This window comes from Ylistrum balloti, unplaced genomic scaffold, assembly GCF_031769215.1.
Source record: "Ylistrum balloti isolate Yb309-2 unplaced genomic scaffold, AGI_CSIRO_Ybal_v1 Utg369934, whole genome shotgun sequence".
NCBI classification, from domain to species: Eukaryota; Metazoa; Mollusca; class Bivalvia; order Pectinida; family Pectinidae; genus Ylistrum; species Ylistrum balloti.
Window position 1 is genome coordinate 616,262 of NW_026782045.1, and position 23,276 is coordinate 639,537.

Genomic DNA, 23,276 nt, shown 5'->3' on the forward strand with positions numbered 1-23,276 from the left:
TAGAATGATGATCCAGATTTATTTTCCACATATTTTTTGCACATTTTCCCAAACAGATGGGATACATATACAGGAAAGCTAACACGTTTTTTTCTTTGTGTTTATCTTTGATTTTACACACTTTACCCTATCTTGCCTTGCTCTCAGTTGTGTAGTAGTAGTAGTGTACTTCAGAGTTTGCTACTTTCATATTAACACACATTGCTGTTGCTTCATCAGTTTTTCCAGATACCAATATGTGGGAAGGAGTATCAGCAATTCTAGATATGAAATACATAATTTTGATTTGGTGTTATATTGCTTAATGTCCTACCAACAGCTATGATAATACAAGGAATATGTAAGAACAATGACAAATTCTTGTAATAGTAGTTATATATAGGGGATGTTGTGGATGTTGTGGATGTGAAGTTAGAATTTACATATTGTGTAGAGCAGAGTCACTAAAGAGTGCCTTCCTAACTCCACACCCATCTATGTATTCATAGGGATAAAAATGCTGGATTTGGTCATACATACTTGGTTCCAAACTTTTATGACATTTAACCTTGATAATCCTTTTTTCATTATACACAGATACATTGAATCTGATTCAAAATATTGTAAAATTTACTCTCATATTGTTGTGGTTTTTTTATCAATTATAACTTGATCAGGCACGGTGATCATGAAACAATTTTCGACTGAAGCCTATTACATATGTTTTTCTGATATTGGGACCAGATTGTAGAATAATTTCCTTGACAAGATTGCATGCTTGTACTGGTGTATACAGAATCCATTTTGTTGTGATTCCATAATTGTTAGCATGGCATGAAGTCAACTTGATGTTTGTTTCAGTGAATTAAGTCTGGTTGCTATAGTAAATTTGGATGTTTTACCTGATAATAAAGATGCTGTGACTTAATATTTAAAACCAATTGTTTGCTGTTCATGTTAAGCGTCAAGAGAAAAATGTTATGTTTGTAAAAATAAATTTTGATATGGTAGCTTAGATAAATGCTTTGCTGATGACATTTCTCTGGCGCTGCTAGTTGTAAAAAGTATCATCATGGTATTTGTGATAGATACAATCCTACAATGCTTTAAACTGATTGAAAATTCTCATTAATTCAGTTTCGTTGCATAAATCATGTTTCTTATAAGAATCACACAGTTTGCTAATATTCACGTTATTATTCTTTGAAATGATTATTTTTCCCTCTTTATTGACGTTAACTAAGATTATGTACAAGATTCTACTGTTCACTTACCACTTGATCATTCAGCAGTATGGGAAAGAACATATCAGTGTTGATTTTACCTGATTTTAATGTTTAGAAATATAGAAATGGTCCACATAGCTTGATTGCAGGTTATTTACCAGTCACAAACTCTATGAGTAGCTAAAATAAAAAATGAAAATTAGAATATATCACTAAAAACCCAGTTGTGAGATTGTACAACTCAAGGTCAAAATTTAGATTGAAATCAGAGAACTATTCAATATTTTCTTTCAAAAGTTGAAGAAATTGGTCAAATGGTAAAACTTAAACCTTAGAAAAAAATAACAAATATGACATGTTAAGATGAGTAAGATCAATATATTTATATTTGTTTACATTTCGTATGTTGTAGGTCAAAGACGAGACTCCATTGATTTCAAACAGAGGCCGCAGCTACCCATCAACCAGTTTTATGGATCAATGGGGTCTATGTCTGGGTCACCTGCAGGCCCCATGGGCCTGGTCCAACCTGGTCAGTCAATGACTCCACCTCCCTCTTTATCCGGCTCCAACACAAACTTGGCTATCGGTATGCATGGTAATGTATCGTCCCTACATTTTTCGCGGTTATAAAAAGCATTTGATCAAACACAAAATCCTCACCAATGAAAAACTCACCGAATGTTGAAGAGGAGTATCTCTAATTAATTTATTTTGAAAGATGATCAGTTCTGATGGTGACGAAACAATTGTAGTCAGTTTTGATATTTATAAAAATTCAGTTGGAAGGTGTTAAAATGATTAAGTTTCTTACTAATATACTATATTCAGATAATCTGTTGCATATTAAAATTCATTCAGTTTTGGAATATTTGGCAATGTCATAGTAGCTTCAAGTAGAAAATACTATTTTCAGGTATGACAGCTGGAAATCGTCTCTACAATGCTGCACCTGGAGCCGAAACTAAATTCAGGAATGGTTCTTTTGGCTCTGCCAATGGTCTCTTCCCTGGCAATACTCTCTTCCCAAATAGAGCAAACTTACATTCACGCAGGTACGACATCTTTTTACCATCATGTTAACCCTTTTGGCAAAAAATATCTCTCACAATGTACAGCTCAGTGCCAAAAATCTCTCACAATATACAACTCATCGCCAAATATCTCTCACAATATACAGCTCAGCGCCAAATATCTCTCACAATGTACAGCTCAGCCCATATCTCTCAAAATGTACAGCTCAGCCCATATCTCTCAAAATGTACAGCTCAGTGCCAAAAATCTCTCACAATATACAACTCATCGCCAAATATCTCTCACAATGTACAGCTCAGTGCCAAATATCTCTCACAATGTACAGCTCAGCGCAAAATATAAAAATATATGTAATAAACATATAAAAATTGTCATCTTTTTACCATCATGTTAACCCTTTTGGCAAAAAATATCTCTCACAATGTACAGCTCAGCGCCAAATATCTCTCACAATGTACAGCTCAGCGCCAAAAATCTCTCGCAATATACAGCTCAGCGGCAAATATCTCTCACAATGTACAGCTCAGCGCCAAATATCTCTCACAATGTACAGCTCAGCCCATATCTCTCATAATGTACAGCTCAGCGCCAAAAATCTCTCACAATGTACAGCTCAGCGCCAAATATCTCTCACAATGTACAGCTCAGTGCCAAATATCTCTCACAATGTACAACTCATCGCCAAATATCTCTCACAATGTACAGCTCAGCGCAAAATATAAAAATATATGTAATAAACATATAAAAATTGTCAACCAAAGTCGCCTACGGCGGCCTGTCAGTATGCTGACTTTAGTCGCCTGTGGCGGCCTGTCTGCATGTCGACCAAAGTCGCCTACGGTGCCGAAAGGGTTAAGGAGACATGGTAATTGTGCTGTGTTCCATTGTATGATTGAAGGAAATAAATAGCATGTCGCCTGCAGAATTTTGTGTTTTCTTCTATCAAGGGGACATGGTAGAGACCAAACTAGATCTGCTGCCCTGATGGCAGTGATCATTGTATGGAAATAGAGGTAGACAGCAAGGTTGTTACTGTTCATTTAGACGTGTTGTAAATAGTTGTAGATAGCGAGGTTGTTACTGTTCATTTAGACGTGTTGTAAATAGTTGTAGATAGCGAGGTTGTTACTGTTCATTTAGACGTGTTGTAAATAGTTGTAGATAGCGAGGTTGTTACTGTTCATTTAGACGTGTTGTAAATAGTTGTAGATAGCGAGGTTGTTACTGTTCATTTAGACGTGTTGTAAATAGTTGTAGATAGCAAGGTTGTTACTGTTCATTTAGACGTGTTGTAAATAGTTGAGTGCTGATAACTGTTAGTTTCTTTTTTCAGTGCCAGTTTGTCGAAGGAGGTAACAGGGCGGAGTAGACTACTGGAAGATTTTCGAAACAACAGAATTCCCAACCTGACTTTAAAGGATCTGACCAATCATGTTGTAGAGTTCTCTCAGGACCAGCATGGCTCTCGGTATGTGCTGGCAATAATGGGTTGTAAAATGGAAGAGCTGATAAAAATGTATTCAAAAATACATTTAGTTATGAATTCTGTTCTGTTGCAGTCAGCCCTGTCATCAATTTCCTCATTATAGTAACATGACTTTTAATAAAAAAAAAAATTCAATTTTTATCAAAGTTTACTTGCACAGGTGCTGTTTCAGGGTTCAAAGTTTAAGGTTTCTAAAATTAACCAACTAGCATTAGAGCATTTGTGTCTCCGGTACTGTTCTACAGAAATGAATTGTAATAAGACTGATAATGAATTTACGACAAATATACGATGTCATTTAGGTAATATGACAATGTTTGGACATCACTCATTCAAATACTTGAACCAAAATTTAGAAAAGATTGTATAGTTATTTATCATAACACATGTCACATTAATTGTGTTATGAACATTTGAAGGTAACAAGCGTCTTGAAATAAAAAAAAAAAAACCATATTAATTTCCTATCAGCCTAGAAATTCTCATGAATGTTTACTAAATAAATGCAAATCATTGTGGTAAGTTATTGGATCTTGACATTCAGTGACATTTCCATATATGGTATTAAACTCTCGAGACAAATTTTGTTATTGTTGATTTGTTGCTTTTGAAGCGGAATGACTATCTAGCAGATTATTTTTATATCAAAAGTTGACTGAACCGTCGATAGAATGCCCATACATGTATTTCAATGTCTTCCCTTCCTTCTTAGGTTTATTCAACAGAAACTAGAGAGGGCCACCCCACAAGAGAAATCTATGGTATTTAATGAGATCCTCAACCATGCCTATAGTCTAATGACGGATGTGTTTGGTAATTACGTAATACAAAAATTCTTTGAGTTTGGAATAAGTGAACAGAAACAGACCCTTGCACAGCGACTACGAGGACACGTTCTGCCTTTAGCCCTACAGATGTACGGATGCCGTGTAATACAGAAAGCATTGGAAACTATTCCTTGTGAAATGCAGGTCAGTTCAACGCAGTTTTTATATGACTTATAATCACAGTAAAAATGGTGGAATGTCCATGTTTTCATTCAAAATTTATCATTTTTAAGGTCAACTGGAAAGTGATTGAAAATTAAGTAAAGGATTTAGATGGAAAAAATTAAGTAAAGGATTTAGATGGAAATTAAGTAAATGATTTAGATAATGTTAACGACAGTGGATAGAATACCTATAATGAATAGCCTGCCATAAAAGAACAGGTGCACATTCACCCAATTAACATCTGTTATTTTAACATGTGACTTACTGTTCTGATATAGGTGGAGATTGTTAAAGAACTTGATGGCCATGTGCTGAAGTGCGTGAAAGACCAGAATGGAAACCATGTGGTACAGAAGTGTATTGAATGTGTAGACCCCATACACCTACAGTTTATCATTGACGCCTTCAAGGGACAGGTATAATAACACATTTATTTTTCAAAGTGGTATTTCACACACTGTATTTCCTGCCTATTGTGACTTGCAAATGTTAATCAACAACAAACAAAAAACCTCTAAATTTCTATATATAACTCTACATCTCAGTGTTGAGTATAATTCTTCACAGTTTGTGTCTCAGAAATGTTCACATGCATCAGGCGTTCACATTTCTATCCCAGAAGAGTAATATAGGTCTGGTTTCCTTCTTAATCTAATATTTATTTGGGTGTTTGTATCTGTGTCAGCCTGTTGTTTGTCAGTGTGTGTGGATGGGTAATAGATAAACTTTTCTATGGATTTGGCCTATTGTCTGTCGGTCTGTCTTTGTGGATGGGTAATGGATAAACTTTTCTATGGATCTGGCCTATTGTCTGTCTGTCTGTCTGTGTGTGAGAATGGGTAATAGATAAACTTTTCTATGGATCTGGCCTATTGTCTGTCTGTCTGTCTGTGTGTGAGAATGGGTAAAAGATAAACTTTTCTATGGATCTGGCCTATTGTCTGTCTGTCTGTCTGTGTGTGAGAATGGGTAATAGATAAACTTTTCTATGGATCTGACCAGTTGTCTGTCTGTCATGCTGTCTGTGTGTGTGTGTCTGTCTGTGTATGTGTGTGAGAATGGGTAATAGATAAACTTTTCTATGGATCTGGCCTATTGTCTGTCTGTCTGTCTGTGTGTGAGAATGGGTAATAGATAAACTTTTCTATGGATCTGACCAGTTGTCTGTCTGTCATGCTGTCTGTGTGTGTGTGTCTGTCTGTGTATGTGTGTGTGAATGGGTAATAGATAAACTTTTCTGTGGATCTGGCCTGTTGTTTGGATGGATGAATGGGTAATAGATAAACTTTTCTATGGATCTGATTGTCTGTTTGATGCAGATGTTAACCAATTATACTATTATTCATTTTAAACTATTGATATTTCACACCGATGCATTTCCTGTCTTACTAGGTACATGCCTTGTCGACACATCCTTACGGCTGTCGTGTGATCCAGCGTATTCTTGAGCATTGTAACATGGATCAGACCAATCCAATACTTGACGAGCTACACCAACAAATTGAACGTCTTGTCCAGGACCAGTATGGAAACTATGTTATACAACATGTCTTGGAGCATGGACAGCCAGATGACAAGAGTAAGATAGTAGTGGAGCTTCGTGGCAAGGTCCTCGTCCTCAGTCAACACAAATTTGCGAGGTTAGTCCTTGATCTGCAGAAGAACACAAAAGATAGATTACAAATATTTTGATGATATGCTGATGTTGATAAGTTGCAGTTGAAGTTTACAGTATTAAATTTCCTTGTGGGTTTTAAACTTAATCTCACCATTGCCATTTCAGTAATGTGGTGGAGAAGTGCGTGTCCCATTCCTCGAGATCAGAGAAAGCCATGCTGATTGAGGAAGTTTGCTCAATGAATGACGGGTAAATAGTTCTGTTTTAGGATAATACTGCACAACTAACCACCAATCAATAGATTGTCACTAGCTTACTAATCAAGGAAACCAGACTGACACAGTACAGATCACTGTCATCATCTCAATTAAGTCTGTGTTGGCAATTTCTCATGACTCAAAGATAGCAGGGCAAAATGTGTGTAGCGGCACAAGTGCTTTCATAGACAAAGATACAAGTTACATTCAAACAAAAATATTAAAGTTTGTTACATACACAAATTAAAATTTGAGCATTTTGACCGATGAGTCTGGCCAAGCCCAGGTAACTGTAACTTAGTGAATAAGTTGGTAATGTTAGTGAGAAAATTGACACAAGTTACAAGTTACTCATCTGTACCAAAAAATTCATGTAGGTTTCTGGAGAAGGGAGGGTCTAGATGTATTGAATGTCACTGTCCTGACAAAAATAGTCAGTGTTACAGGATGCTTTTGGAGACAGTGATCAGTAAAGTCTGGTTTCGCTGTAGAATAGAGATAACATGTTATTACTAACAATGGATGTGTTTGGTGAAACATGATTGTGATGTGTTGACTGATCACACATTACCTTAACATCCACTAATTATCACCCTAACATTAACATGTATCACGATTTAAACGACCGTAAAATTGAGTATGTTTCTAATATCCTGATGCTGTTGTTAGCTGTTCTGTGATGTAACAGTGACAAGCTCAATAACAATATAATATCCTAATGCTGTTGTTAGCTGTTCTGTGATGTAACAGTGACAAGCTCAATAACAATATAATATCCTGATGCTGTTGTTAGCTGTTCTGTGATGTAACAGTGACAAGCTCAATAACAATATAATATCCTGATGCTGTTGTTAGCTGTTCTGTGATGTAACAGTGACAAGCTCAATAACAATATAATATCCTGATGCTGTTGTTAGCTGTTCTGTGATGTAACAGTGACAAGCTCAATAACAATATAATATCCTGATGCTGTTGTTAGCTGTTCTGTGATGTAACAGTGACAAGCTCAATAACAATATAATATCCTAATGCTGTTGTTAGCTGTTCTGTGATGTAACAGTGACAAGCTCAATAACAATATAATATCCTGATGCTGTTGTTAGCTGTTCTGTGATGTAACAGTGACAAGCTCAATAACAATATAATATCCTGATGCTGTTGTTAGCTGTTCTGTGATGTAACAGTGACAAGCTCAATAACAATATAATATCCTGATGCTGTTGTTAGCTGTTCTGTGATGTAACAGTGACAAGCTCAATAACAATATAATATCCTAATGCTGTTGTTAGCTGTTCTGTGATGTAACAGTGACAAGCTCAATAACAATATAATATCCTGATGCTGTTGTTAGCTGTTCTGTGATGTAACAGTGACAAGCTCAATAACAATATAATATCCTGATGCTGTTGTTAGCTGTTCTGTGATGTAACAGTGACAAGCTCAATAACAATATAATATCCTGATGCTATTGTTAGCTGTTCTGTGATGACAAGATCAATTACACCTAATAAAAAATCTCTTTCCCATGAAGTCCACCTACAGCTATGTGGAAAGTCTCTTCACTACTGCACAAAATCTTCACATGAAAATCTAAGGTAGCTGTACGTGTCTCCCCATGAAAATTTGCAGTTAGCTGTAAAATGTCTTCTTTTGAAATCTGCAGACAGCTGCAATTTTCTACAGAATGAAATGGCTATCAGAATGTACCAACTCTGAGGAATATGAAAAAAAAATGTCCCAAGTGCTTCTCCGATATGTAAGCGAGACATGTATTGTCTGTTTTGAAGACAGAGGTTTTCTATACATTTCAGACCTCACAGTGCCTTGTATTCGATGATGAAGGACCAGTTTGCCAATTATGTGGTGCAGAAGATGATTGATGTGGCAGAGCCCACTCAGAGGAAGATCCTCATGCACAAGATCCGTCCCCACATCGCTACACTGCGCAAGTACACCTACGGCAAACACATCCTGGCCAAGCTTGAGAAATATTTCATGAAGAACAACTCAGACCTTGGGCCAATTGGCATGCCCCCAAATGGAGCACTCGCATAGTATTGTTACTTTGAATATTAAGTTTGGACCCATTGAGAGGCCTCAGATGGGATATTTAGTGTAGACCTAGAATTTTCTCCATTTACATAGTTAAGATTGGGACCTCTTTACTGGCCTCCAAATAGATTTTGTTTTAGTTTAGACCCCAAACAATGTTTAAGACTTTGGCTTCTGTATAGGTTTGATTTTGGGACAGGGTAAGTGAATTTGAATCTGGTACCCATTAAGGACAGCTTTAGATGAAGCTGTTTGGCTCATTCAAATAGAGTTTGACCAAGGGGCTTTTTAGAGACTTGCTAATGGAGTCCTTGTCTAAAATTCTTCTGATTGACATATTTGAAGTCAGAATTTGTCCATTACAGATAAATGTATTTGGGGCATGTATGCTTAACATGTGTTTAAGTGTGTCTGAGCCACGTAAGTACTACAGACAATAATTTCTGTCAAACCTATTTGGATGCCTGAACTCAGTCTTAACCATTTGTCATAAATCATACAACGTTTTGAACTTCCTTCCATCCCATTGGCAAAACTGGAATAATTATGCTTTCAGTGTGTCATGTTCTTGTACATAGTGATGTGTGTTTCTCTGGAGATGGTTGATTAACAGGAATATTTCTTGAAATGGCTGCTTCAGAACCTAGGAATGGTGTCTGAAGCTGGTCGGCTCTGGAGAAAAAAAATCAAATATTTTTGACTTGGAGATATTAGGTACAGTCCAAATATTAGGACCTGCAATATGAATTTTCTTCCAGAAGTAACAATTTATAATCAAAGAAAAATTACTGAAAGCATTTTTTACTTTGATAAATTTTGAGTAGTAAGAACATGGGATGGAAGTGTGTGACAGAGGTTGTATGATCTAGTGTGAAGTCCTTTGTTTCTGTAATTTACTATAACCTCATTGTTTAACCCCATCAATGCATTCTGATCTGCAAAGAGACAATTAAGTGATGCCAGTGGTCCAGGTATGGAGACATTGTATGATATAGCAATTGATTTTTTGTGATGAGAAAATGATGGTCTCCCAATGGAAAATTATTTCTTAATAGAAAAAGTCTCTTTAAGCAGATTTGAAATTGAATAAGCTACTTTATGTCATCATACAATATCATGTGAACATTATAGATGTCATTTAAAAAAACACACTTATCAATTAATAAGTTGTGAAAATTAATTAGAGATGAGGCTGAAGTTAGCTTCCTGCTGATTTGGATGTCTGTTTTTATCAAATCATACCTTGAATATTTTTCATTAGTTGAAATAAGATTATTTTGTTTGAAATGTTTTCATCGTATCAAAGACCTGAACTTTCAAAAGCTACAAAATACATAATCAGGTAATAAGATGATAACTGTCAGGTTGGGAAACAAAACTACCACGTCTCTCAATTTTCTTTAAGGATGATGAAGGGAAAACACAGACATTGTCAATTTTCTGTAAGAATGATGAAGGGAAAACACAGACATTGTCAATTTTTTGGAAGGATGATGAAGGGAAAACACAGACATTTGAAGATTTTCATGTGGCAAAACAGTTGTTTATGAATGGATAGTTTAAAATGTTATATGGAACAGAACTCCATACTGTGTAGGTAATTAGTTTATTTAAAAGCTTCTGTTGTATTTTGATGTATTTTTGAAGAAGCAATAATATTCCTCAGATTGTGGAGATCTTACCATTGGCGTTACTGTTGCTGCCAAATGAAGGGCCTTCTGCCTGAGGATAGATTCTTGTTGTTTTTGAAGTATTGGTTTACGACACATCAACACTAAGTGAGTAGCAGGTTTAGGACATGTTTCTAGATATTCAGCTATCTTTACATGGTGGCTTTATATCGTGGGTTTTGTTTTGATTTTTTAGTTATTTTTCATTTTTAGTTTTAGAAGATGCCAAATCAGACATTTTTGTTCTTGCCAATGATGGTAGGTATGTATCTATGGAATTGACTGCTGGGAAGGTGATACAGTAAATACTGTTTGTTTCTCTGGGAGGTGAGCGCTAATAACAGTATGATTAGATGTTATGGTATTGGTTGAGTAAGGAAATTATTTCATTCTACAATATTTCTCTCTCATTTCTTGGCGAACTACTAGGTGGGAATTTCTATAAATGTCACCGCTATCAATGTACAAAACGTTTTACATAATTTTAGTTGTGGGATCATTTAGGTGAAGTCAGAGAGTCTGAGCATGACATTAGCAATTTATTCAAACCTCTAGGTTAACTGATAACCTAGAAAGAATGGTTTTAGTGTTTCCTGTATCGACTGTAGGTAAGCAAGTATATTTAATAGATATTATGAAAAACCAGATATCATGTTAAAAGCAAACGTTTCTGTTAAAATGCAAAATATTAAAATCTAAAGGATGTTCTGTATGATTAGATGAAATAAATGGTGATTTATCTCATCTCTCATTAGATGAAATAAATGGGGATTTATCTCATCTCTCATTAGATGAAATAAATGGGGATTTATCTCATCTCATTAGATGAAATAAATGGGGATTTATCTCATCTCTCATTAAATGAAATAAATGGTGATTTATCTCATCTCTCATTAGATGAAATAAATGGGGATTTATCTCAGCAGGGTACAACGTAAAGAAACTAAAGCACAAGTTGGATGATTTTAAGAGCTACAATCAAATAATACTTTTATATAGGAATTGATTGTTAATTCACTATAAAACTGACATGCAATGTATTTAGAGTAAAGGCTGTACAATGTGTATAAATCCGCTAAAATAGCACGTTAAAAGGCATTGAAATGTTAAACTTTACAGCTTCTAGTGTATTTCCAGCTATCAGTGTGATAACCTATTTTAATATAACCTATTGATGAACATCTGTGTACAAATATTAGATATAAATATATGAAAAGTATTTAATACACATGTAAGTACAAGGAACCTATATGTATAAAAACACAAGTGTGTAATGCTTCTTACAGTATGCTAGCACGTCAGATCTTGTTTCCTCGTCCAATACCTCACAGTTTTAATGATGTATATATTGTTGATGATAGAGCCAAACATTGAACAGAACTGAAAACATTGGTGAATTGAAAAGATTAAAATCTATCTCGTTTTGTATAAAAACTGAATTCACAACATTTTAGGTGTATATGTTTTAATAAACCTTACCACAACTTCACTGTATCACTGTATGATAAAATGCATCTGTTTGGAATTTATATTTTAACTATTTCTGATTAGCAATAGTCACTTTTATATCAGATTTTTGTCCTTCTAATCTTCACATACCATATACACACCCATATATATATAGATTTTATCAGTCTCCAGTACCCAGGAGTATAACATTTGAAAATGTACAGTGATTTCTAACGGTTTACATTGGAATGATACTTTGCAAGTCTCCTTTTAAGCTGATAAGTTGGTTGTTATGTAAAGTTGTGGATCCCTCGGATGACTGTTTTGTGTTTTTTTTCCTCTGAATAATGAGGTCAATCTGTGACTTCTTACTTTTTGTAATGGTGCAAAAATCTGTATATTGAAATATCTAGTGTTGTCTTTGTATCCGTCTTACGTGTTTCTAGCATCAAATGCAAGTGTAAGTCATTTCTAATTAAAAATCATCAGCAAATTCCTGGGGATTTGTTGAAATATCCATCAGATTAACAGGGTCAATTGAAGATGTGTGTTAAGGGAGACATCAAGAAGTGAAAATTAAGTATGAAAAGAACTAGGGAAATGAGAAAGAAAAAAATTGAGATCTCGAGTGTTACAATTGAAACAGCAGATCTATTTGGTCTACCATATATTCCACAGTAGTCTGTTATTGTTTAGTCCAGTGCACATGGGTGTTTGGAATATTTGCCTTTTTAGGGGACTGCTTAAGTGAAAGGGTCATCAGGTACGTTTAGTCAAGGTATCCTAGCTTACCTTTAACTTTTTCAGGTAACCAACCTTTTTTTTTATGTTTGACCCTGGCTCCTTGAACACAAGGGTATTCTCGAGGCCGAATCCATATACTGTTTTCAATAGATCTTCACTACTGAACTTATCTCTAAACATATAGCATGTTGGCGTGTGGATGAGCCCAAACTTCTCATGGCAGAACAAGTTCATGGTCAGTCCGTCACAACCACATCATGTGAACTAAGACATATTAGAAATCGTTAGATTCATAGACACTTTAATGCCACAACTGCAATCCATCTGATCACACCATTACGCCAGGTTTAATTGGAGAGGTACTTACTCCCTGTTTAAGATTTGTGTATGTGTGTAAACATTTCTTCTGTTTTCAATTGTTTGGAGGTACAAATTGAGTATTTTTGGTAAGATCTTAGTTAACGGAGCTAGACAACAGCTGTAATAAATATAGAAATAGATGTTATCTCCCTGGAACAGATTTATTCTTTTCAGAGATTTGTAAAAGATATCTGTTTAGTTTAAACTCCTAATCTATCTTGATGTCATTTAAGTTGGGTCATAAATATGTTACTGTATAGCTCAGAAGTCTGTATTTTATATATGTACATAAATATAATGAAAACATAAGAGACTAATGCACCTATATGTTGTTTCCTATCGTTCATTGAAACTGATACAATTTTCTTTGGCTTTAAAAGCCTTGCTCTTTGTTGAAAATCAATTCGTTGATAGTTTTTGTAGAATTCTGACCTGGGGAATTGTACATTCCATAGTTTCATTACAGATATTTCAACAGATGTACAGAAGTTGTAATTTGTAAATATGTATGTAGGAGGAAATTAAAGAGAAATTTATATCTTGTTTGATGTTGGGAGACTGTAATCTCTACTTGATGCTGGTTAGATAAAGTCAGAACAGTCGTCCGAGGGTCAGTGTCAAATGTTCTGTCTCATCAAAAGTGCTGTAATTCATAGCGGTGTTATTCTTTCCTTGCTGCTGCGGTGAGATGATACTATTGATGTGTACTTGTTGAGAAATAGGAGGATTGAAATGAAAAAAAACCTCCAAGAATCAAATAGCACAAAATGGCAGGGGATTGCATACAGGGTACTATAACTATTTAAGGGAGAAGATGTTTTAATGTATAAGTTTTCTTTTAAGGACATTTTAGGGCAAATAATGAACCATTATTCCCTTATAAACTTATGAAATATGCATAATTTTCTTAACTTCTTAAGAAAATCCCTTTCAATAATTGATTTTAATCTGAAAATCAGTGTTCACTATAAATTGAAAGAGTTGACGGTGTATGTAGTCATTTGAATCAGGAAGCTGCATGAAATGGAGAGTAGATGCAAACTTGTGTAGGAGATGAAATCAATGGAAAAATTATTTAGAATATTAAAGTGTTTTGGAGGTAAAGCCAGTGATGATCCAGAACATCCATTAGTAACCTGGTGCTTTATTTGAATCCTTCTACTTCCTGTTTATGTGTGTAAATAAATCAGATTTGTAAATCAGAACTGTATAAAACAAGCAGTCCCTGTGTCATTGACTTGTCCAATGGTCACGGCATAGGACAGTCTACTGAATATACATTTGTATATTACTGTACAAAACTATTGTTGTGTTAGCACAGCGTGCACTGACGCTCTGAAGCAGGAACAGACGTCCAAACAGCATGTACATATGTACATGTTAGCACACTCACTTAGGCTATATAGCAGAATCAGTCTGTTAAAATAACTTCATTAAATAGTGTAAATAGTTCTATTAGTATTGATTATGATACTTACAGTTTCTGTAACAAAACAATTCGGAATGAATCAAATATGCAACAGAATTATCCTAAAAATGAAATAGAGAATAATTTAGATTTAAATGCATTTATTGCCTTTGAAGAATTTATATGAAGAAGCATAGCTTCAATATTCAAAGACGAAAATTAATTCTCTGGCTTGTAACTTGTAGACTAGCAGAAATAACCCCCTGTATATCACAGTCATTTGTAAATTAAAGTCGACGATGAAGCCATATCACCATCTGTAAATTGCGGCAAAGTTGGATTGGTGCTAGATGTATTAAGTTTGTAAACTGTACAAAGAAGAAGTAAATAGCCTGTATACAGTGTAGTTAGAATTGATTGATAAGTCATCAGCATTTAACCTATTCTAGTTTCTCCGTTTAAAAGAAGATGTATTAAAAATTGGTTCTGGATATATCGAATAGAAAAATGAATTTTCCTAAACTTCTTTTGCATTGAATGAAGTAATGACCAAAGCTACCAAGTTAAGAACATATTTCACAGCATAATTTCTGTCAGTTTTTCAATAATTTTTACCTTAGTCCTATTGTTGCGAAGATTTATCTCATTATAGTATTCACTTCAAATTGTGAGAAATAGTAAAATATGATATTTCTCCCTATTATCTTCCTTCTCATTTCATGTATATGTGTATATATTCAAAAATGTCAAAGACATTATTTGTCTAGTAGATTTAAGAACAGAAAAAATGAAACAATGGCGTGTACATAACTTGTTAGATGTTATTTTTTTTTAAAGGAGAACCACACATGTACATATAAATAAATCTAAAAAGAGTTTATCTCGGGCAAGGGCCTGTTTACGTGTGTTCATATCCCGATGCCTCTGAATATATAAACATTTTCAAATGTCCATATTTGTTTTTGCCAGGTGTTTTTCTTGTGTAATGGGACCAAGCTTACAATGCAACACTTGGATAAAAATCTTGCTGATTTTTTTGTGAAATCCTAATATACTTATTGAAAAGGAATTCTGAAGGTCATTTAGTATTATTGTGACAAGAACAAGGAAAATGGGACGCTGTTAAGGATTTCTCGTGCTAAATTCATCATTCATTGATGACCAAAAGATTTTAGAATTATTTTGTTAATCGGAAGCTCCAGTATTTACAAATGTTAAGGATTAGTTTGGAAGTAAAATACCTTTTACTAACATAATACCAAAAGTATGTATATAGTGTGCAGCACTGAAAATTGACCAATTCGTCCATTTTGTAAAATATCGTCATTTCTGTACAGACTTGATAGTGTTTTGATATTTTATCAGTTGAAATGTATATATATATTACAATGTAGATATAGCATAAACATACAGGCCCCTTGGGCCTCGTCACAAGCTGAATCAAAAGAACTATTCAGAGGCATCGCAAGTTGAACAATAAGTTCAAAACATAAACCTTGTTTGTAAATTGTGAAATGAAATTTTTGATAGTCATGAAACTAACAGCAATGTATAAAAAAATTATCACACTACTGACCCCAACCCCTTTACCACCATTCAAACAGGACCAACTCCTTCATCGCAAAGGATATATCGTCTGGTCCTCATCACAGCCAGGAACTGTTGACCACCATGCACCATAGTCTCATTGTTGATAAATATAAGCAATAAATTCACCAACAACCCGTCAGTTCCTTGAGTGTTTTAGGATCATCTGTATATAGATAATTACTACACGTTTGACAAGGCATGTACGCTACTTTACTAAGATTCAGGGTATTTTAGTCATTACCAGCTGTTCATTATATTTTTTTCATAATAAATGTTGCATGCTAGGTTTTTCTATCTTATTACTACTGATGCATTTTCACTATTATTCTTCCTTAAATAACAATTAAATGAAAGTTATATGTCCCTTCGTTAGACAACTTCTAGAGGCTTTGTGATTCAGAATCAATTTCTACTATCACATCAAAGATTTTGAGGTTTAAGGTTTTAGTCTTAGACTCGCATCAAGTGATAATTAAATCTTGTAGAAGCTTTTCAGGTTTCTACTATATGTCATATTTCTATTAGCTTGTAGATGTTTCTGTTACTATTAACAACAATGATTAAATTTAGAATAACAGTTGTTTGGGCCGATGGCAGGATCATTCCCACCGTGTGATACCGTTCTTGATGTAATTTTGACCAATAATAGTCATCCCGTTCATTGTCTGCTTTGGGCGGTGTTGTGAGTGGCCTTACCGTGATACATTTGCCGTTTGTATATTTTGATGTCTTTGAACGTCCTAAGTAATGATAGATTACGTTTGTAATGCAGACATTGATAATGTAATATGTATGTAACCTGAGAGTAGATTTCAGTAGTGTACAAATAGCATGTAATTAGAGGTCAATCAGACAGATTGTAAAGAGTCACTGTACAGTATAAAAAATCAGATTTGATCATGAAAAATTGTAAATGAGTTTTCTCCCTCCCATGATGATTTTTTCCCCCTCCACAGCACTTGTAAAGATTTTTTTTACCCTTTGATGATGTTCATAATGACATGGTAGCATTCTGTATCAAAATAGCAATTCCAGCATTAACTCTTGTGTATAGTGTAGGTGATATTTTGTAGTGTAGTCATTGGTATTGGTGTATAATCCTTTCCTAACTATTGTGGGACTTGTACCCAGCTTGTTGTCATGTTTTAGATATATATATATTGGTAGTCATATTGTTATATACATGTAATGTTTTTGGTAGATCTTATTCTTCTCCTTTAATATTGACCTCACCAATAGGACAATTTTGTTTAAGTTGTCCTCTATGTATTGTCATAGGATCACGTTTTGAGGACTAAATAGATGTTGCTTGTCACTCTGTATACTGAGTGAAGGTGATATCTTACATAAATCATGGATAATCCAAGTATTGTTTTCGTAACCAAACATTATAGATGCATGCTGATCAGTGTTTCATTATTCTCCTCACCTATAAAATATGTATTTTTTCCCTACTTATATTCCTGTTGTCTCTTTGATATTTTAATCAGATTTTATGAGGGTTTTGACTTAACAGGGATCGTATGGAAAGCAATAGTAAAGTTTTTATCTTTAGGGAAAAGATGAGAAATGAATAGATCTTAAGTCCTGAATTCTGTTTTATTTTCTCTTTTTGACATTGGGATCAGAATATAGTGGAGTCTTGTAAGTTTGGTAACAAGTTTAATACATTATTTATTCTGTGAGAAAGCCAGGTGGTGAAAAGTGATTTATATTGGAAAAATTAACAATTAAAAGAAAGAGATATTTCTGTCAACTCTGATGTAGTTGCCTTTTTCTTTCTTTTTTTTTTGAGAACAATTGTTCACTGTAATGACAAATGCCATTAACGAAAGGCACATCAGAGACAACTTATAAAAAGATATATGGTGATGAGAATTAAGAACTGTTTATTAGGTTGGAATTTCAGAATATGTCGCCAACACTGGTAAAACCATGTCAAAAAAATACATAAATCGATTTGTGTAAAGAATTTCAGGACTTAGAGAGCGTTTGAAGTTACTTGTTCATGAGAGTCATGCTGTTACAGAGTTAGACGTTTGAATTATAGCGACATGTGTCAGTTACAGTATATTTCCCTGGATGGTATCTCTGATTTGTTAGAAGATTTTAAACCCTAGATGAAAGAACTGAAGCAGGGTTTATCCTGAGATAAGTTATTTGTAAAATCTGGTTTATAATGCTAAAACTGAGAATATGAGATACAGCATATGCCTACCGTGGCATCCAGGTCGGGATCTATGACTGTTCACATGTTGCTCGTAATAGAGAGAGCTTGTGATCCCAGGTATATTTTTTCTTTTTTATTCAGTGTTGAGCTTTTTTCCAATTTGTATAATTGATGATATATTTGTATGTTGTATTAGCTAAGCTGACTACAGTTCACACTTCGATCATCTCTAGTCCTCACAGGATCCTTGTATATCTAAAGGCTCCTTGACTGACCATTTCTCAAGTTTATCTTTCTTATTATATTGACATGAAATAGACACCTTTATCCAATTTCAAAATCTGTCATTTCGCGAACTCTATGAGATCGTCTTGTTGGGAGAAATGGAGTGGGGTTGAAAATTATGGCAGCATCCTCTGAAAATAGACCTTCTAGTCTTCATTGCCAGACACACCAAGATGCAAGTTGTTGGCACACTTCTATATGTGTCTTGGTGTTGTTGACATGATGTCAGTCTAAAGGCCGGGAGGTGGTCTCCAAACAAAGACTACAATCAGAAACTGCAGGAGAAGGAAGAGAAAATGCTTAGTTTCTTTCAGCTGTGACTGTGAAAGAACTGCTTTTGATGTCATAAGGGGGAGATTTAAGGATTACGTAACTCCCCAGAATACTCTTAATACAGGTAGAAATAGTCATTTGAGTTGTAACTAAGTAATCGTAAGAGTATAATCACTGTTCTTCCTGAACTGGGGTAGACAGGTAATGAGTACAGTTCAACTGGGGCACTGTGGGATTGGGTCTAGTCCAACTAGGGTACTTTGTAAATGAGTCCAGCTGCTTCACTTGGGTACCCTGGGATTGGGTCTAGTCCTACTAGGGTATGCTGTGAATTAGTTCAGCACTTCACTAGAATACCCTGGGGTTGAGCCTAGTTCTATTAGGGTATATTGGAACTGTGTTGACTTGTCCAGGTCTACTAGGATACCCTGGAAATAAGGCCAGTTCTAAGGTATGAAAACAAACTCAAATGTTGAAATAAATTTCGCTGTCAGGTAATAAAACAGCAAATACCTGTACTGTTAGCCAGTGTTAGATCAAATAGTGTTCTGTTTACGATATGTCACTTAACTAAAGGCTTCCTGTAACTCTTGAGATGAGGTGTGTATTGTGGCCAGCTTTGTACTTGATATACTGCTTGTAACTTTTGAATAAATAACATTATCATATATATGCCTTCACTTTCACTTAAAACCTTGAAATTTCACCAGGATTTCTCTTCTGAATATATTGAGGGATTACAGTCTAATTTCAGACTTTAATAATTAGACGAAACACCAATATTCTTTAGAAATGTTGGTAAAATTTTATGGTTATAATGTGACTATTGTATATTAATCCCAGATATCACTTGTATATGTTGAACATACTATTGTACAGTGCATAACAGGGTCCGTCGTACTAATAACCTGTAAATGTGTATATACAATGTCCTAACCGTAGGGCAGACGAGAAAGATGTGTTCATGTCGGTATAACCTCTCCACAAGGTAAACACGTTTGTAATATAGCAGTATAGAAGAAAATTTAAGATTTTTTATTTCAATCTAGTGAAAAAATTGTATAATATTCCGTAACCCCAAAAATCTAACCACAATTGTAAATTCACCAACATTGTTAATAGTTTGTATCATAAATACCTTGAAAATATATAAATAATTTTTTTTTGTGAGTGAGAGGTGTATTTAGTGAAATTATAGAAGATAGGTTGTCATGGTAACTAAGGAAGTGTATATTTCCTTCATATGTAAAATATTCAACATTTATCAGAATGTGTTTATAGGTAATGAACCCATTTATGTACAAAGTTTGCTGTGTACAGACGGTTGAGATATTACCTTGTTATATATACATATTGTAGTATAAAATAATTTCTGATTTTGTATATTCGGGGTATTTTCGTTTGTATATAGGCTTGGTGGGGATAAAAAATTGTTTTCAAGTAATGACTGACCACCTTGTTTATCAATATTTACAAAGTGCGACGATCAGGCAATCGTTGATAAGCTTTGGACAAGATAAAAATATGTAGAGGTTTGTACAGAAAAAAATATTAGTTTATGGGTAGAGAGAGATGCATCATGGGAGGGATGTTTGGTGAAATTTTATCACCAAAACTAGGTAAGTGATGAAAGGAAATGCATTATGGGAAGCTGTATTTGATGAAGAAGGAAGGGATGGTTGCAGCAGAGACTTACTGAGAAATCTGTTTTTGGTCTCCAATGCTTGTTTAGAGTTTAAGTTTAAATCCTCAAAATTTAAGGTTGCACATCGGCCTTAAAGGGCTTGAATCCCCAGAGAGTTTGCATTTAATTTATTACTTCATTTAAATTAAATGTTTTTTGCCAATACATGTTAATGGCTGTACCACCTCAGGCAGGTGACTTTGTAACGGGAATAATAGAAGTTCCTCTTGATATATTATATTAATCAGAATCAAAATTAAAAGCGATTGGTCAATCAAATATGAGAATTATTCAAGTTATTTGAACAATGATTCATCAATTGTAAGTACGTTATTGGATGTGATAGCTTCCTCTTGTTTCTTGATAATTTATACATGGTGTATCAGCTTCCATATAGTTATAACGGCTCCTAATATGTAGGCAAGTTGTTATGGCCACCAAAGACCTTGTGTTTATTACTGGTAATAATTCAATAGATCATTAAATTTCTTACACTTAGTTACCATGACAACAGATCTTCTTGTTGCACAATATTCTTTAAAAACAAAAAACTGCCGTAAAATTGATATGAGATGAAATTTCTCATTGCCATTGTGCCACTGTAATTAAGTTGTAGATTTATGTAGTTAAACGAATCATTGTATCGTTGGAGTTGTGCATTGGAGCTTCTGTAAATGTTTGTATAAAGTCCAACAACAGTGGAATTGTCCATTGTATCAGATGAAACTTGTGTTTTTTCTTGCAAGTAAAAAATAAAAAGTTCAATTCTATGGTAACAATGTGTTTGTTTTTTTTTTACTGCTGATGTATGTTTAGCCTTGTTAGAGTAATAGTAGTCAGCAAGTGGTTTGTTCTGTTTTTATATTTACGATCATTGTTTAGGCCCCACTCCCAGTGATGAAAAATTCCACAGATTGAAAATCAGGTATGAGAGAACATGAGATCCAGTATTTTTTATCATTTTATGTTTACTATTTCATTGCCTTATTTGCTGCCAGTAGAATCCCACTTTCTTCAATTTCCCAAAAGGGCCAGGGAAAACACTGTACAATGAGGGTGAGACACGCCCAATCAAGATCATCACCAGGTCAAAAGTTGGTCGTTTTGTACAACCCTTAAAAAAGAATAGTATACTAATGTCATGGGGTCATGAGCTTTTAAACCACTGTCATCACATGGTTTGTAGGTTGATTTGCCTTTCCTCATCGTTTGCTAATCCGACCTTCATTACTTGCCATGAATGGGAAAATGCTCATTGCAGCCGAACTTTCACTCATACACTTCCATATGTAAATTTCAAGGCACCTCTGAATGTTAACTTGTCAGACATTGTCCTAGTAATCTACAAATGGAGTTTAATAATTCTTGGCCATTTCATTTTTCAATGGAAATTGCACTGTTTTTAGCAAAATTGAGACTTGTGATCTTTAACAAGGTTCAAGGCCATTTCTTTTCACTTATTTCATTCTTCTTCCCATGTGTATTGATTCAAGGTCTTTTCAACAATTTTAAATCATTACTGAATGTTTAACAAATTTGACCCCATTGACTTCAAATATGGGTCAAGTTCATTACTTTTCATGAGCTTTTTGAAGTTAAATAAATTAAGATGCAAACAAACTAATAATACTGATGGCACACAAGTTTGATCCATGAAATTGAATATTGGCCATTTCTTTTGGAAACGTTTTTGGGAGTTAGTACCAATAGCCTACAATTCATTTTTAAACATTTGTTTAGCTATTCAAATCACTGCGTCAATCGTCTGTTCGTAAACATTTCTTGTTATCACTGTTTCTTGAGAAATATTTCGTGGATCTTTCTCAAATTGCATATATAGGGTACCCTTGGTCCCAAATCGTTCCCATTGGATTTTGGGCTTGGCCATCTTGGATTTTGACTTTGAAAGTTTGTTATCACTATTTCTTGAGAACTACTCTATAGATCTTTCTCACTCTTATAGGTTCTTTTAGTTCCCTAGTTGTGCCTGTTTAGAAAAACAAAATGGCCAAAGGCAGCCATCTTGGATTTTTCCTGGTAAAGATTGTTACTGCTATTTCTTAGTACTGAATGGATATCTCTCATTTTTCATATCTATGTTCCATCTTGTCTCTCCTTGTGCTCATTTGCTTTTGGTACGGATAGAAAACACAAAATGGATTCCAGGCAGCCATTGTGGATTTGGCAGGTAAAAATTATCATTTATTTCTGCAAAGGAATGTTTTATCATTAAGAGCAAAACCAGAGAAAAGAAGGGAAAAGATCCAACTTTCAAAGAGCAAATAAAGATCAAACAATGGTGGATGCCAAGATCCCACCAGGACCTCTTGTTTCTCATAAAAGCTGTAAAGTAAAGGGACTGACAAGATAGCTGTCTTTGATCTAAAACATACTTACAGCCTTAGTATTATTCTTTGACATGTCAATTCCTCAAGAACAACCTCCAGTAACAATACTTCTAGCAGTCACTTAGGATTGCGTCTACTTTTTCATCAGGGAACTCCCTTCAACTGCCATAGACATGAAAAGTATGGACAGTCGGGGATATGTCAGACTCTTCTACATCTGCCTCTTCAATCAATCTTTTCCAATAAAAAAAACCAACAGGCATAGTTTTCCACTAAGCTGTGTGGTAAGCATGATGGTTTAGATTTCAATGTGAATTTTCCATTTCTAGATAGCATAAAGCATGTTTCCCCAACCCATCATATTTAAATACATATCCAGTCAATGCCATATTTTCATTTTTTTGTGCAAGATGTTGACAGCTGATATTATAAACAACAAAGGTTTTAAGAAATGTAGGTTGATGAAGGTCATAGGTCTTATGGTCGTCATAATGATCTCAATGGGCATTATTTTATGTGCAATATATAGTTGGGCATGTTTGATGCTCATTAGTATGCTGGTTAGTTCTTTTGTTTATCTTGTTCTTATTTGGGAATTCATAATTACTTACTTCACCTAGATTTACAAAGTGGGTGTCATTGATGAAGCA

General features: G+C 34.5%; 1 protein-coding gene across 1 annotated transcript in view; it reads left to right on the forward strand.

Annotated features, from left to right (window-relative positions):
* The window catches only part of LOC132547090 (pumilio homolog 1-like), a 35,709-nt gene extending 26,869 nt beyond the window's left edge, over window positions 1-8,840 (forward strand). Inside the window, exons 12-19 of the mRNA XM_060210847.1 lie at window positions 1,618-1,803; window positions 2,122-2,260; window positions 3,574-3,708; window positions 4,439-4,697; window positions 4,997-5,134; window positions 6,111-6,358; window positions 6,502-6,585; window positions 8,414-8,840. Of these exons, the coding sequence (XP_060066830.1) occupies window positions 1,618-1,803; window positions 2,122-2,260; window positions 3,574-3,708; window positions 4,439-4,697; window positions 4,997-5,134; window positions 6,111-6,358; window positions 6,502-6,585; window positions 8,414-8,648 (1,424 nt within the window). The 3' untranslated portion in view covers window positions 8,649-8,840. The remainder of the gene's footprint in view (window positions 1-1,617; window positions 1,804-2,121; window positions 2,261-3,573; window positions 3,709-4,438; window positions 4,698-4,996; window positions 5,135-6,110; window positions 6,359-6,501; window positions 6,586-8,413) is intronic.
* Window positions 8,841-23,276: the final 14,436 nt, after the last annotated feature.